Source organism: Oryctolagus cuniculus, chromosome 1 (genome assembly GCF_964237555.1).
Source record: "Oryctolagus cuniculus chromosome 1, mOryCun1.1, whole genome shotgun sequence".
NCBI lineage: Eukaryota > Metazoa > Chordata > Mammalia > Lagomorpha > Leporidae > Oryctolagus > Oryctolagus cuniculus.
In genome coordinates this window covers 201922901-201938839 of record NC_091432.1, presented here as the reverse complement: position 1 = coordinate 201938839, position 15939 = coordinate 201922901, and the positions used below count along the sequence as shown (strand labels likewise).

General features: G+C 63.0%; 2 protein-coding genes across 6 annotated transcripts in view; both read left to right on the top strand.

Annotated features, from left to right (window-relative positions):
* Positions 1–7205, top strand: part of TBC1D2 (TBC1 domain family member 2) — a 53579-nt gene extending 46374 nt beyond the window's left edge. For 2 of the 3 annotated variants that reach the window (XM_008262448.4, XM_070054862.1), the window contains exons 10-13: positions 625–745; positions 2301–2486; positions 3052–3173; positions 3799–7205. In XM_008262448.4, coding sequence (XP_008260670.4) covers positions 625–745; positions 2301–2486; positions 3052–3173; positions 3799–4006 — 637 coding nt within the window. In that variant the 3' untranslated portion in view covers positions 4007–7205. Of the gene's footprint in view, positions 1–624; positions 746–2300; positions 2487–2999; positions 3174–3798 lie in introns of those variants that run through there. The other variant, XM_070054864.1, reaches the window with a different exon arrangement.
* A 1352-nt stretch (positions 7206–8557) lies between these two features.
* Positions 8558–15939, top strand: part of CORO2A (coronin 2A) — a 52613-nt gene continuing 45231 nt past the window's right edge. For 2 of the 3 annotated variants that reach the window (XM_070054845.1, XM_070054846.1), the window contains exon 1: positions 15508–15807. In XM_070054845.1, the coding sequence (XP_069910946.1) occupies positions 15691–15807 (117 nt within the window). In that variant the 5' untranslated portion in view covers positions 15508–15690. Of the gene's footprint in view, positions 8718–15507; positions 15808–15939 lie in introns of those variants that run through there. The other variant, XM_070054847.1, reaches the window with a different exon arrangement.

The window sequence follows — 15939 nt, the reverse complement described above, 5'->3', positions numbered from 1 at the left end:
CACTGTAAGCCTCTGAGATACCCTTGAACAGAAGAGCCTGCATTCGCCAAGCATGGGAGAGACCAGTAATCCCTGAAAGTCCTGGCTGAGACCTTCCAGGGAGGATGGGAGAAGCAGAGGAGAGTCCTTCCCCAGGGTTTTTTCTCGGTTTATAGCCCACACTGACTGGGGTGGGGAGGACAGAGGAGAGAAAGCCCCTGGGCTGTGCCCGGCATCCTGTCAGGTGCTAAGGGTCTGCCTTGGCCTGCAGACCCTCCCAGCTCTGTGTGTCCATCTTGCTAACCCCACTCTGCAGTTCCTGAACCCAGGCCCAGAGCGCCTGGTGTTCCTGCAAACCCAAAGCCCATGAGTGTCAACAGGAGGAGTGCAGTGTGCCGTGCAGTCTGTTCACCTGTCCCGTGCTTCTGTCAGGCGGGCCGAGGGACTCGCCCAGGAAGCAGCAAGGCCAGGACAGACCCCCAGACGGGCCCTGCTGGGAAATGACCCCCATATCGCTGGGTCATCCTCTCCAGGGGGTTGTTGGCCCCAGCCCAGGTGCAGGAGCGCAGGCCTGGGCTGTGGGTGGGGCGGGGCCTCTGCCCTGGGCTTCCTGGCAGGGCTCCGATCATCCCGGCCCCTTCCCAGGCTGGCGGCCATCGCTCTGCTCGTCCTGGATGAGGAGGAGAGCGCCTTCTGGTGCCTGGTGGCCATTGTGGAGACCATCATGCCGGCTGATTACTACAGCAAGACGCTGACGGCGTCCCAGGTGAGCAGGGCGGGGAGGGGGCTCGCAGGTGCACGGGACAGCACCCCTGCGTTGTTCTCCCGAGCCAGTGAATCTCGGTGAGAATCTCAGGCCACCATTTGTCCCTCCGGGGCATCCCCTGGGAGACTTGTTATTCCAGCAGTGGCGGTGACGCGGCCCCGGCGCCCTGGGCAGGGGAGGAGTGGGAAACCTAGAGTCACTTGCTCTTTACCAGGGAGGATGGGAGACTGGAAAGCAAGGACAGACACAGTGCGTTTCCCACAGAGGAGCACCTGTGCCCGTGTCATTACCTCCCGGTGGCCCTAATGGTCTAGGCACGCCCTCACCTCTCGGGGCACCAGGCTTGCCTGCTTTGAGTGAGAATGAGCTGCCCCGTGAGCTCACTAGGAGGCGTGAACACAGTAACACATCCACCTGCTTGTCCCCGCCTGCTCGCCGGCACCCCACGCTGCCCGGTCTCACAGTGGCGCCACCTTTGGTTCCCAGAGAGCACCACTCTCACACCCACTGCCACTCCTTGTCTCCACCTGTCCTTCACCTGACACAGGGGGTCCCCGCTGGGTGGGGAGGGCAGGAGACGGAGGAGGCTGAGCTGTGGCGCTGAGGAGAGAGGTCAAGGCTCACAGCAAGCGACTAGTGAGGGAGGGGCAGCCCCACCTCCCAGCCGGTGCTCCCGTGGGATGCTGGTGGCACAGGCAGCAGCTTAACCTCTGTGCCACGACTCTGGCCCCAGGGCTGGGCGCTTCTGTTTTCATTTGCTATGATGAAAAATTGTCCACGTTCAGAATGTGGAGGAAGCAGGCTAAGGGAGCTCCAGGTGTTGGTCGCACGCCTTCAGTAGTGACCCACCAGGGAGGCCGGCGCCATCCCGTGTGGACCCCGCACACTGCCAAGTCAGTCTTGGAGCTCGTGTCAGCCCATCCTTAACTCACTCCGTCTGCTCAGTGTGCCTTCCAGCGGGTGGCCGCCCCAGGGCTCTGGGTGTTTGCCACGGGGCCACGCCGAAGCCCAGACGAGGGTGTTCCTGGGGAGGAAGGCTGCACGGCCAGCAGGCCTCGGGCGGGGTCAGCACAGCTGTAGGAGGGGCACAAAGGGCCACATCACGGAGCCAGTGGAATAAGGATGGGGACTGGCCGTGGCCACACGGAGAGGCGGCAGGCAGCCTTCTCCTCTCCCAGGATTGACCTCAGCCCAGCATCCCACGTGCACCCTGCATGTCAGGCCCAATATGGGTGCAGAGGAGCAGCCATGGGAGCCAATTCAGACCCAGAGCCCAAGCTCCTCTGTTTGCCCTTTGTGTACAAGACCGGTGTCTCTGAGCTGCCGGGAGGCTCCGCTCAGCCCCTGCGCACCTGCGTGCCCTGAGGTGCTGCAGCGCCACCCACCCCAGGCCTGTGTCGGGAACACGGGAGCAGTGGAGGCAGTGTCGCCGTGCCTGTCTCACCGCCAGCCTGTGCACAGGGCCTCCGGGCCCCACTCGGCAGCCCTGTGGCTGAGCGTGGGCTGGCTGGATGGGAAGGGGCTGCAGGCGTCAGGCCCTCTTGCCTGCTTCCAGGTGGACCAGCGGGTGCTGCAGGACCTGCTCTCAGAGAAGCTGCCCAGGCTGATGGCCCACCTGGGGCAGCAGCAGGTGGACCTGTCCCTCATCACCTTCAACTGGTTCCTCGTGGTGTTCGCAGACAGCCTCATCAGCGACATCCTGCTGCGTGTCTGGGACGCCTTCCTGTACGAGGGCACCAAGGTGGGTGCTGCTGGGGCTGCGGTCCAGGGCCCCTCGCCCCGAGGAGTGCGAAGCCGGTGCCGCCTGGCCGGGCCGTGGAGCACAACGTTGTGCACTGTACAGTGCCCTGCATGTGAGCGAGGTGGGCGCTGAGGCTGCCCCTGCAGATGCGTCCCACTGGGGGGTGGGGGTCCCTTCCCGACCATTGCCCCCGCCCTCCCCAGACACTGGGCCCTTCCTTCCCCTTCTGTCTGCACCAAGCCCCGGATTGGAAGTCCACAGCTGGGGTCTGGTCCCGCCCTGGACCTACTGAGAGACCTTAGGCCACCCCCCGAGCCCTCATGACTGTTTACAAAGCACCTCCATGTGTCGTTTTGTGGGACCCCTCCTAAGCCCCGCGTGAAGACACAGGTGGGCCCCATGAGGCCTACCAGGGGCAGTACCGTGTCCAGTGTCATGGGGCAAGTCGGAGTGGAGCCAGGACGCGGTCCAAATCCCCAGATTTCAGGCTGTGTTCTCTCTCGGGGTCTCCAGCCCGCCGGGGGCTGTGTCCCCGCTGCTTAGCCGCCCGGCCCCGCCCTGCCAGGTGGTGTTCCGCTACGCCCTGGCCATTTTCAAGTACAACGAGAAGCAGATCCTGAGGCTGCAGGACGGCCTTGAGATCTACCAGTACCTGCGCCTCTTCACCAAGACCATCTGCGACGGCCGGTGAGACACCGCCCTCCGCACCCGCGCCCAGGGCAGGAGCTGGGTGGGCTTGGCCTAGGGCGGGGGGTGCTGGGTAGTGACGCTGACCCTCCCGCCACAGCGCAGAAGTCACCAGGGACTCGCGCTGCCCTAGTGACCTGCCTGCCCCGAGCATGGCGTTCAGGGCCTCCGTGCAGTTTCACCCCTTGCCCACCTGCCCCTCCATGACCACCCACAGCCCGTGACCCCAGGAGATAGAACTATTTGGGTCCCCAGGACAGCCCCCTAGCTGGGGCTCTGCCCTTGCGATTTCTTCTACTCAGAACCACTCCTCCCCCACTCCCACCACCACCCACCTTCTCTGCCTGTTCAACTTGTGTTCGTTAGCATGCAGCTCAGGTGTCACCTCCTCCAGGAAGCCTTCCCTGACCAACCTCTCCCTAATGGGTTAGGAGGGGTCCATCCTCCTTCCAAACTCCCATAGCCCTGGGCTTCCTCTTGCCTTGGTCCCTGTCACATGGGGTAGGAATCATCTTCTTTTTCGTTGTTTTCTCCCCGGAAGTTACGCTCCCTGGGCTCCGGGGCTGGGGGGTTGTGGGAAGGCCCGTGGACACTGGGCTCCTGGCTGACTGCGCCCTCCTCCCAGGAAGCTGACGAGCATCGCCTTCAACGACATGAACCCCTTTCCCATGAGGCAGCTGCAGCAGCAGCGCGCGGCGCACCGCGAGCGCCTGGAGGCCGAGCTGCGGGAGCTGGAGCGGCTGAAGGTGGAGTTCCTGGAGAGGCAGGCATCCTGCGCCCGCGCCGCGCCCGAGGCCTGTGCCATCGACGACGACGCGGACGGGGAGGCCTGACGCCGCCGCCCTCCCGCCCAGAGTCTTCCCCACGCCCAGCCCAGGGGACCTGGGAGCCCCAGCGTGCTGGGAGCCAGCCTGGCCCTAGGGCTCCTCATCAGGACCTTGTCTGGGTCACCTGCACACGGGCGCTCCCCGGGGATGCCCCCCGACATTGTCCCCGCACAGAGCACGCCAGCCTGCAGACGCGCCATTACGTCCCTATAAAACAGCATCCGAGTTGGCAGGAGTTCACTGGCTTTGGAACTTTGGAACTTGGCTTTCCAGCCCGGGCATCTCTGGTTCCAGTCTCTGCAAGGCCAGCCCGGTCCACCGAGCACCCTGAGTGTTTGGGGTGTCTCCCTTCCTGGTGGCTGTCTACAGGGTAAGCCATGGCCAGAGCCGTGCGCCCATGTCCTTTGTGTTCACAGCCCCTTTTGGGGGCCCTGGGGAGACCCAGGAGGAATGGTGTGGGGGCTGGGTAGAGGATGGGCCACTCGGACCCCCACTCTAGCCCCATGCTGCCCCCCCCCCCCGGCTCTCCCCTGCAGACGGGCTGCTTGGCAGGCTGGGCGAGGCAGTGAATGACACGGCTGCAGCCGGGGCTGGCTCCTCACGGCACCTGGGCTCTTCCAGGTCCTTCCTCAGCGGACGGGGGCTTCCAAGGCCGGGGCCAGGGCTGCGCAGGTGATGGGGGCGACTGTGCCAGGAGAGCTTGCACTTGCTCCCTGGGGGCGGGCCGTTTGTTCCATGGGAAGCCACGTGGGATTAGGTCAGGCTTCTGCTCCCAGCTCCTGCCCCAGGCTGCACAGGAGCCACGCCCACCACTGCAGACAGTGCCAGGCCCTCTGGGCCAGCATACAAGGTCAGCTCCCCACACCGCGGCCCACACAGCCCTGCTGAGGTATGCTCACAGGTCCTCTCCTCCACGGCCACACGGTGCTTCCAATGAACGCCCGCAGGCCTTCACCTCCCCCCACTCAGGCCCTCTCACCCTTTGATGGTGGTGAGAGGGCGATGGGTGGGTCCCAGCTGCTCCCAGCAGGCTGGATACGGGCCCCGGCACTGGGTACGAGGGGCACCATGCCAGGTGCCTGGCATGCGGTAATGTGCAGCCATGGTACCCAGTGGCCTTTGTGCGATGGAAACATCCCCTGGGGCCTGCAAGGCCAAGGCTGAACTGAACACAGCCTTGAGGCTCATCGCGAAGAGCAACCCAAATGGGATCAGGCAGCGGGCAGGGGGCTGCGCCAGCAGTGACACCTCCCCTACCTCCTCCCCTCCCCCCCTCCTTCTCCCCTCCCACCAGACCCTGGGCTCTGGCCATCCCCTCCTGGGGACAGGGCAGTGTCTCACCTTTGACCCAGCCCCATGGAACCCCTGGTTCCTACCTGGCTGCACCTGTGAGTCACCTGGGTAGCCTCTTTTTTTTTTTTTTTTTTTTTTTTTTTTGACAGGCAGAGTGGACAGTGCCGTTGGTTCACCCTCCAATGGCCGCCGCGGCCGGCGCGCTGCGGCCGGCGCACCGCGCTGATCCGATGGCAGGAGCCAGGTACTTTTCCTGGTCTCCCATGGGGTGCAGGGCCCAAGCACTTGGGCCATCCTCCACTGCACTCCCTGGCCACAACAGAGAGCTGGCCTGGAAGAGGGGCAACCGGGACAGAATCTGGTGCCCCGACCGGGACTAGAACCCCGTGTGTCGGTGCCGCAAGGCAGAAGATTAGCCTAGTGAGCCGCGGCGCCAGCCTGGGTAGCCTCTTACAGATAGTGATGTCGGGCCCCCGTGCTCAGAGCCTGCTGTAGGGCCTCAGCGTCCCATGCCTGCAAAGCTGAAGGTCAGGGGACACGGCGTGGGCCTGGCGGTGGCTCACCGGGCCGCTGACCCGACCCAAGGAGTACACACAGCCACTGAGTGCTTAGGTCCTGCTCAAGCCCAGAGGCTGTGGAATCTGTCACCAGGGGAGAGGGCAGGCCTGGCCTCCTGGGACCGGATGCAGGAAAGGGAGGAAGCAGCTCCCAGCTGGAGTCGCAGCCATCCCCTTCCTCAGGCAAGTAAGGGAGGCCGACACCCACGTGACACCAGGGGATGTCTGCTGCTGCTGCCACCAGTGCCACCGCCGCCACCCATGCTCCCAGGGAGCCCGCCCACCCTCCCCCTGCGCTTCTGGAGGGCGTCTGGGGCCCACCCGTGGTGTCGGGTTCCTGGCTCGCACCACAGCTGTCGCCCCTTCCCCAGGGGCTGCTGCCGTCCAGGGCTGGGATCTGATCTCACCCAGCCCCCACTGCCCACCCCCGGGAGGTGGGACTTCATGCTCCAGGTACCCCTCCCCCAGACCCCATTCTACAGGGGAGGGAAGCTGCTTAACTCGGGCACGCTCGCCACCACTACAGCGATGTGTGAGGGGCGGGGGGTGGGGGGTGGGCTGGAGGCCACTGCCAACACAGACCCTCCCGCCCAGGCACTGCGCTGTTTCTCAGCTCTGCCGCTCACGGGCACAGGGGCAGAGGGTGGGGAGCACCTGGACATGTGTGGCCTGGACATGTGTGGCAGATCGCTTGGAGCTGGCCGTGTCGGGGCACCGGCAGGGCGGGGAAGGTGCCTGGCCCATCCTGGTCCACTCGGGTCCGAAGGAAAATGGGCTGCATTTTGTAGCAGACCTGTGTGGTTTCCTAGGTAGGGGGTCCCAGGTGGGTCAGTGTTCCTGTGCGTGCAATGTCCAGGTGGTAGCCTTGCATGGCCGGGCCAGGACTCGGGGTGTGGGGGAGGGAAGGTGCCCCAGGGATTCAGACCTAAGGCCTAAGTGAAGAGACGCTGAGATGCCTCAGCCTGGGGAAGGGTGTAGCACCTACTTCTCAGGTGTAACTCGAGTCAGAACAACACGGAGCCAGACCACGAGGCGTTCACGGACTGTGCCCACAGGCACCTTTGAAACTCCAGCGTGGGAGCCGCGTTGCGCCCCAGCCACACCACCATCCCCTAGGAGCTCTGGCTTGAGTCCTGCCTGCTCCACGGCCAGTCCAGGCCCCTACTCCTCCTGGGAAGGCAGCAGCAGATGGCTCAAGTGCTTGGGCCCCTGCCACCCACGTGGGAGACCTGGAGGAAGGTCCTGGCACCTGCTTCAGCCCGGCTATTGTGGCCACTGGGGGAGTAGATCGGCAGTTGGAAGATTCCCCCACTCCCCGTGCCTTTCAAATAAATAAATCTTTAAAAAGAAAAACACTCCTGTATGCGGACACCTGAAGCGAGCATTTGGTCCAGCTCCCAAAGGCTGAGGCCCATCCTGGCCACTGGGAGGTAGGCAGGCGTGGCCCAGTCACCCACGAGCACCAAGTGACAGGCTTTGGCTCTGGCTCGTCTTTGTGAGATCATCAAGAGCTTGGCCTCTCAGCCTCAATTTTCCTATCTATGAAATGGGTGTGGCGATGGGCTGAACAGAAGGGTTGCAAGGATTAAGTTAAATATGCAGTATATCGGCCGGCGCCGCGGCTCACTAGGCTAATCCTCTGCCTAGCGGCGCCGGCACACCGGGTTCTAGTCCCGGTCAGGGCGCCGGATTCTGTCCCGGTTGCCCCTCTTCCAGGCCAGCCCTCTGCTGTGGCCAGGGAGTGCAGTGGAGGATGGCCCAAGTGCTTGGGCCCTGCACCCCATGGGAGACCAGGAAAAGCACCTGGCTCCTGGCTCCTGCCATCGGATCAGCGCGGTGCGCCGGCCGCAGTGCGCCGGCCGCGGCAGCCATTGGAGGGTGAACCAACGACAAAGGAAGACCTTTCTCTCTGTCTCTCTCTCTCACTGTCCACTCTGCCTGTCAAAAAAAAAAAAAAAATGCAGTATATCATGTGCTCTGTTATGCACTCAGCGTTATACTGAGCGCCTAGAGTGGCCCACGCCAGACTCCACTGAACAAAAGAGCTCTTCTCACAACAGGTAGAACGGCGCAGTGGCTATGAGCCTGGGCTTGGGAGCCAGCCGCCTGGGGTTGAAGCACTTGCTGTGTGGCCCTAAGCCAGGTACCTAACCTCTCTGGGCCTCAGGTGTAACACAGGTACAGGGTCGTGTGGCGGAAACGGTCTGTAACACAGGCCGTGTTCAGAGCAGGGCGGCTGATGGCAATACCAAAGGCCTCCCAGGGCCGGCGGGTCTGGGCAGCAGCGCCCCCTCCCGGCCGCCGAGGGCACGAAGGCGTCGGCTGCGACACTCCGGGGCCCGCCCTGCTCTCGGCGGCCAGGCGCGCTGGGCAACCTCGGCAACCGCTCTCAACAGCCCTCCGGGGCAGACCTGGCTCCTGCGTCCATCTCCCCAGGGGGGAAACCGAGGCCCCGGGAGGTCGAGTCCCGGGCCCCAGGCCACGCAGCGAGGCAACGGACGCGAAGCCGCCTGGGAGTGTCTGGCCCCGGGTTCGCTGGCCAGGCAGCCCGCCCTGGTCCCTGCGGCGCGCGCGCGCCGTGCGTGTGTGTGTGTGCGTGTGCGCGCCCCGAGTCCGGCCCCGGGGCCCAGGGGTGCGACCCTGGTGGGCTGGGGAGGGGCGGCGGCCGGTGCGGAGCCGCGGGGCTGGCGGGCGGGGGGGCGTGGCTAGCGCCGGGCCCCCGCCCCGCCCCTGGCCCCGCCCGCCGGGCTTGGGGGGAGGCGGCGGCGGCGGCGGCGGCGGCGCTGGGCGCGGGGACTCGGCGGGCGGCGAGCAGCGCGGAGCCGGAGCCGGACGCCGCCGCCGCCACCTGCGCGGCCGCCAGCAAGGTAAGGCGGCCGCGAGCCGCCGGCCGTGCCTCCCCAGTCTGCGCGAGGCGGGCGGGACGTGCGCGCGCTGCTCCTCCCTGCCGCAGGTCGGGGACTGGGAGCGCTGCGGGGCTGGGCGCGCCGCGGGGGCGCCGGCCCCCAGCCCCTCCGCGTGACCTTGCACAAAACTGCTCCGCTCCCATCGGGAGCTGAGAGGGGCCGCCGCAAGGTGCGGGCGCCCGACGACGCGGGGCCTGGCTGGGGCACGGTCCGTGCCGCCCGCGGTGAGGGCGGCTCGCCCTGGGCGCGGCCCGCGGGTCCCGACAGGCCCCTGCCGTGGCCCGCGGAACCCGAGTCGGGACCTTCTCGGTCGTGGTCGGGTGAACTGATGGGCCGCAGCCTCCCAGGACGGGAAACGTGGGAGAGATGGCACTCCCCGGTCCTTGCGGAGCCGACCTGCGCGTGCGGTGGGGCGGGCGGGCGGAGTCTGCGGGCCGAGACCGGCCGAGACCCCGGGGATTGGAGGAGCTCTGAGCTGGGGGTGGCGGACCCTTGGCCGCAGACCTGCCTCTGCCAGACCCGTGCAGGCACTCATCCGAATCCAGAGCACGGTGGAGATGGCCCCATCGCCTCCCCCGCCCAGGCCAGGTGCTGGGGGCCAGCGCTGGTGAGCCGCGGCTGACTCCTAGCCACGCCTGGACCTCAGAGGGGCCGCAGCGCCGCGCGGCTGTGTCTACAGGGCTCATGGGCGTGGGACAGAGCTCGGGTCTTGGGGTGGGAGTGGGGTGTCTCCGGCTCTCTGGGTACAAAAGACCGCTGGCGTCTGGTGGTCTTGCCGCCCTGTTGCACACTCCTGGTGACGGGGATCTCACTAGCTGCGCCCTGAGCTGGAGCCTGCTTCCCGAACTGCCCATCTCGCGCCTCCTGCACGGCACAGGGACAGCGTCTGACCCCGCCTCCCCGCCCCAGGTCTGGACGAAAGGGAACAAAGTCCAGAAGAGGAAGCCGAGGTGTGTGCGGCGGGGGTGGGATGTGGGGCGGTCTGGAGCCCCGCTGAGTGGCAGGGCTCCTGAGCGCCTCTGTCTTGGCCCTCCCTGCCTGCCCCTGGGTCTTCTTCCGCCTTCCCTGCTGCCTGCTGTGATGGAGAGAGCAGTTCTGGGAATCCGTTCTGGGCACGTCCCCTACACACACACACACACACACACACACGGGAAAGGCTGCCTGGACAGGTGGTGAGCTCTGTGTGGTCCTAGGTATTCAGGCAGGATTCTAGGGCTGGACTAGAGTGACCCTGACCTTGCCCTGTAGCCATGGTGGAGCTACACAGGCCTTGGAGCTGGACCACAAATGGGTGTTATTATCTCCTTGTAAAAACAGACTAAGCGTACGCGCCCGCGCCCGGCTCCAGTGCCCAGGCCTAAGTGCTACCTGAGTCTACACCTGTATTACAGCCTGGGCCCCGTCTCCTGCTCAGCGACCTCAAGTCATTCTGGCCCGATTCAGGTTAACAAAAATCGTCCTGTCCTGCTGATTTGTAAGTGCACCGTGGAGCTATGGGGTGTCTGAGCTGAAAGGGGTCTCTAGTAGTCAGGTCACCCAACCCCTCCTTTTACAAAGAGGCATCCCCCATCCCTGTTAGGGAGGTGACTGTCCCACCGCAAGCCCAGGGAGCCTGATGCCGAGACCAGAAGTTTCTGTTTGTGCTTAAGGAAGACAGTCTGCACTTGCTCCTAGGGACACCGTGGAGAGAAATGTGAATGTGCAAAGCTCCCTGCTGGCTGGGAGAGGGAGTGGGGGGAGCCCGGTGGACCCTGAAAGCAAGCCTACCTGCCCTTTGTCCCTGGCCTGCTCCTCTGGGGACTTTACCCTAAGGAGGGGACTGATAAGTTGTCTTAGAGTACAGAAGCTCTAGCGTTTTATCTGGGGCTGCCTCCCATCGCATCTCACTTGAAAAGTTGAGCTTAAAAGGTAGTGGTGGCCTAAGGCTGCTCCAGGCAGTGGAATCCAGGGAGAAAGTCAGCAGCCGGATTCCAGGAGAAACCTTCCTGTGTCCCATGGGGGGACCTTGGACCCGCCCCTTCCCTCTCTGAACCTCACTTCTCCCATCTGTAAAATGGGAGCCTGCTCCATCGCAGCTGAATCTGTCTCAGCTCTGAGAACCCACGTTCTAGACTTAGCGAATCACTGTGGCAGAGCCTTTCATTGGAAGGCGTGACCACCAAAGAATGTTCCAGCTCCCTCCCCCATCATTAAATTAATGTCCTTAGATGCAAGCAAGCTGGTTTTTTCCCACTTGGGAAGGCTTAAGCAAGCCCCACACTTCTGTTATTTCCATGTGGCGGCAGCCTAGGCTGTTCCGGACTGGGGAGTGTTTTCATCTTCTCTCAAGATCTCAGGAGGACCAGAGAGAACCCCGCAGCACCCTCTGGCCTGTGGATCTACACTTGGAGCCTGTGGGTCTGCACTTGGAGGTGCTTTGCAGGTTACTGGCCAGGAGCAGACAGTGCCACTTCTGTGGACAAACACTAGTGGGCGCTGTGGGACACATACTGGGTTAAACTACGTGAAACAGCCACTATCCGACCATTTTTAACCGACAAAATGTGCCCATTTGGCTCAGCCCAGGTGGAAGAAGATATAATTAGAGACGTAATCACCGCTGCCTACTGTAATTGAGAGACCGGCAGGATGCAGGGGGGCCTGGGCAGGTGTGATTATAAGCTGGACACGTCAGGGAGGTGGGTGGAAGAGCCTCACCCGGAGGGGCTGAGCACGGTGCGTGCCTGCCGTCCCGTGTTCCATCCCGTCGTTCAGCCAGCGTTCGCTCAGCACCTACCTTGCGCTGGGTGTGAGCTCGGGGGTGTGGGCGGCGTCTGACAGCCTGGTGCACCAGAAAGATCAGCCTGAAGGAGCTCGCTCATCATCACACGGGGAAACGGGCAGATCATAGGCACTCAGTGAGATGGACAGTGGGCAATGAGATGGAACCGATGGAACCGCGGAGGAGGTCACGGTGTGGCGGGGAGCACGGGAGCTGAGCTGCCATGATTACAGGGCGCTCCGGGGGGCTCCCGGAGAGGCTGACCTGTGCCGTCGAGGTGAAAGACACAGCCTGTGCAAAAGCCAGAAGCTGGGACCCCGCCTGGCATGTTCCCAGAAGAGCAGACTGGAGCAGAGCCGAGAGAAGCAGGGGAGACAGGAGACAAAGGCTCTCGGCCACACTGTGTGCCCTGCCCGTGCAGTGTGGAAGCCTGCTGTTGTTTGTTTTTTAGTTCGGGACCAAAGGTACAGAGAGGTTAGTGACTTGCTGAAGCAGGGTCTTGGGGTGAAGCTGGGGCATCCCGCGAGGGCACCGGGGAGCCATGGAAGACTTTGAGACAGGGCAGGGGCAGGCCAGGGCTGAGGATGCTGCAGTGTGAGCGTGGTGGCCCCAGGGTCTCTCTGTTGAAATCCTCGCTGGCCAGGGCGTTCGGCATGGTTGAGTCAGGAAGGCGCAGCCCTCGTGATGGGATCTGTGTTCTTAAAGGAAAGGCCCCAGGGGTCGGCCCTGTGTAGTGGGCTAAGCCTGCGATGCCGACATCCCCCATGGGTGCCGATTCGAGTCCCAGCTGCTCCTCTTCCGATCCAGCTCCCTGCGTCTGGCCTGGGAAAGCAATGGAGGATGGCCCAAGTGCTTATGCTCCTGTACTCGCGTGGGAGACCCAGAAGAAGCTCCTGGCTCCTGGCTTCAGATTGGCCCAGCTCTGGCTGTTGTGGCCATTTGGGGGGTGAACCAGTAAAGGGAAGACCTCTCTCTCTCTGTCTCTCCCTCTTTCTGTCTGTAACTCTGCCTCTCAGATAAATAAATAAAAATCTTAAAAAGAAGAAGAAAGGCCCAGAGAGACCCTCCCCCTTCCGCCGTGCAAGGACACAGCCAGAAGGGGTCTCCTCTGGCCACACAGCAAGTCCGCTGCCTTGACCTGGGCCTTCTCAGCCTCAGAGCTGTGAGCAGCGAATTCCCGTCGCTGACAGCACCTTCCCCCGCCCCCACTCCCCCAGGGAATGGGATTCAGTGCTGGAGGCCAGAGCGGGCTGAGAGGGGGTTGCAGAGAGATGGCCATGAGACAGCCCAGGTGCGCAGTGAGGGGTGGGCCTGGGCTGCGGGCGCGGGGGCAGCAGAGCCGCAGAACTTGGTGCTGGGAGGCAGGTGGGGGTCCAGGCCAGGTGAGCAGGAGAGGAGGAGGCCAGGCCGGGCCTGGGCTTACTGGTTGAACAAACACTGGTTAGCACCTCCAGGAACCGCCTAAAATTTTGCACAGATGCACTGATCGGATCCTCATAACAACCTGTCGGGGAGATAACTGCTGTTTATCATTTCCCCTCTTTAAAAAGATATCGTCTGTAACTTGTATCTCAATAAAGTTAATTTACTAAGAAAGTACATTCAGGTTTTCCTGCTATAAATGCTTAGTGGTAAAGGCGAATTACAGAAAAAGGCGAGAAAACGAGCTTCTCATCCAGTGTAATCAAAACGTTTCGATGTATTTACTTCCAGACCTTTTTCTACTATTATCCCCATTTGATAGATAAGACCACTGAGGCCCAAAGCAGCTGGGCAGCTTGCCCAGGGCCATGCCTTTGAACCTGTGTCTCTGCCTCCAGTGTCCAGGCCCTGCTGCCTGTGGGCAGAGCCTGGGAGGTCAGAGCTGGTGGGTCCCATCGAGATGCCCAGCCCACCCCCTCACCGCCACCTGCCACCCCCCCACCCCTGGTGTGATGTCCCGGTCAGAGAGAGAGAGGGGGGGCCCAGGGAGAGGCAGGGCCTTGCGCAGCATCTGTGAGCCAGCGTGGAGCAGATATGTGAGGTCGCATTCAAGTAGGAAGAATCAGGGAGCTGGGAACTGTGCAGGCCTAATGTGACAGCTGCTTCCAGCCTGGCCTCGAGCCCAGAGTTCGCAGGGGCTGGCAAATGGCATGACACTGCCCACATGGAGTGCTGGGGGCTGCCAGGGCAGGCCTCTGCTCCCTGGCCGCCAGAGTCTTACCCCTGTCGTTCTCCTGGGCAGGTGGCAGTGGGGCGAGGGGCTGGGCCTGTGCCAAGGCTGCAGGCCCCCCGGGAGTTGTCTCTCGTGCGCTGACTGTGCATGAATTTCTGGCTGTTGCCACCAGGCTCCTGGGGCCACCTGCTGCCAGGGCTGCAGCCCTGGCTTCAGCCCCAGCTCAGCCACTGCGTAGCCTGGGGCCAGGGCCTTTTCCCTCCTCCGCACCTGCTAAATGGCATCATAATGGTAAAAGCCACAGGCTGAAGTGCTGGCCTAGGGCGGGGCCATGGCAGTGCTCAGCTCTGGAGCGACTCTAGGTTGTGTTCCTAAGGCCCTGGGATTGACACAGCAGGGCAGAGGCCCCCAACCCCTCCCCCCCAGCCCCCCAACCGCACCTCCCCATCACACCTGGCTGGGCCAGGTAGGGCTCGACCAGGCGGTTTGGAGTCCAACACTGCAGACCACTGGGCTCCCCCACACTCTAAGGAAGGAGTGCTGACCCCGCACCCAACACGCCCCTTTTTTCGTCCACATCCTCGCCCATTTCCTGCCTCTTGATCGCCATGCTCACCACCCCAGCAGCCCCCTCTTGAGGGTCGTCCACGCTCAGGGAGCCAGCCCATCACAGCCCCTGGGTTTGCACAGGGATGGCGGGGAAGCCCAGGAGCTGGGGACCCTAGAGGAGCAGCATCCACTAGGTCCGTGGTAGCCATCGGGGGGCAGGGGCCAGGGAAGGGCCTGGACCGGTTGTTCATGGGCCTTGGAGTTGTCCTAAGGGAGGACAGCAGGGGTGGCCCACGGGTGAAACCACCCACCTTCCCGACCCTCAGTGTGTGCATCTGTGCAATGGAGAAAACAAACACCTGCTGTGCCGACTCCGTAGGGTTCTGGTGGGGCTCAAAAGCGGTTGGCAGTGCTGTGAGAACTGAAACGCCAGGCACCTGTTCCTCCTTGTTGACTGCGATTTCCGGAGCCCCTGGCCACAGGGGAAATACAAGGCCCACGTCTGGGGTTGGCAGAACTTCCGGTCTGTTTCGAAAGACCCACCCTCCAATCCGAGGGACACACCCTTGATTTAAGAGCTGGGGAGGAGCCCTGTGCCCGTGGGGCACCTGGGGCATGATAGCCCGGTTCCTGGGAAGGGGAGGAGCGGTGTCCCCAGAAGCCAGTGGACCAAAGGCTGGGTGCTCTGGGCTGGCCTGGGGACCTGGGTGGGGGCGGGGGAGCAGCATGGGGTTCCCGGGAGAGGCCAGAGTCGCGTTCCTGAGCCTGTTTGGCTTTGAGGGGGAGAGAGTCTGTCTCCGCGCAGGTGCTCCTGGAACATTCCCATGGAGGCCCTGGGCTGCTCATCACCTGGCGGTAGCTTTTTGCTTCCTCTTGTGTTTTTGGTAGTTTGGCATTTCTAGACCCAGTTGGCCTAGAAGTGTCGTGTGTGTATATGTGTGACATGTGTATGTGTGATGTATGTTATAATCTAATGACCAGGGAGAGAGTTTAGTAGTGAGGCCACTTGGACATCCCCAGGCTGCAGGGATGAGGGCGTCACCGGAGGCATGAGGGCTTCGGGGAGGCCTGGGTGATGTGCAACAGGCTGACCTTCGAGAACAGTGGGGAGCGGTCCAGGATGGCTCACTTGGTGCAGGAGTCACCCTGGAGGAGTGGGCTCCTGGGCGGGGCCGGAGAGGTGCCAAGGCTCCTGCTGGGCACACAGCCCAGGTGGGTGGTGGCTGCACACACAGATGGCATTGTGACCAGACTGCCCAGGGCCAGCGACCTGCAGCATCAGTGGCAGCCTAGGGTCACAGCCAGAGGTGAGGGTCTGCTGGAGCTGGGGCCACCCTCTGAGAGGGACTGGGACAGCTGGCACAGATCCAGGGGCACCCACCTCGGCGAGGACCTGACCCTTCCGATTCCAAGATGCTCCGGGGCTCCAGGGTGAATGCTGGGCCTCAGTAGACCCCTCCCCCTCAACGATGCACGTTCTTGGCGTTTGGTCCCTGGGACTGCCACAGACCTTCCAGCCACTCTGTGAAGGCGGTGGAGAGAATCAGCTGCCACCAAGTTTCCAGGAAGACCAGCATCCATCTACTGTGAGAGCCCCTTTCTTTGGCTTATTGACCGATGCTTTATTGTATCAGAGAGAGAAAACAGCAGGCAGTGAAATGGTACTGATAAGTTGCACGCCAGTTTCAGAGATGCAAAAAAAAAAAAAAAAAAAAAAA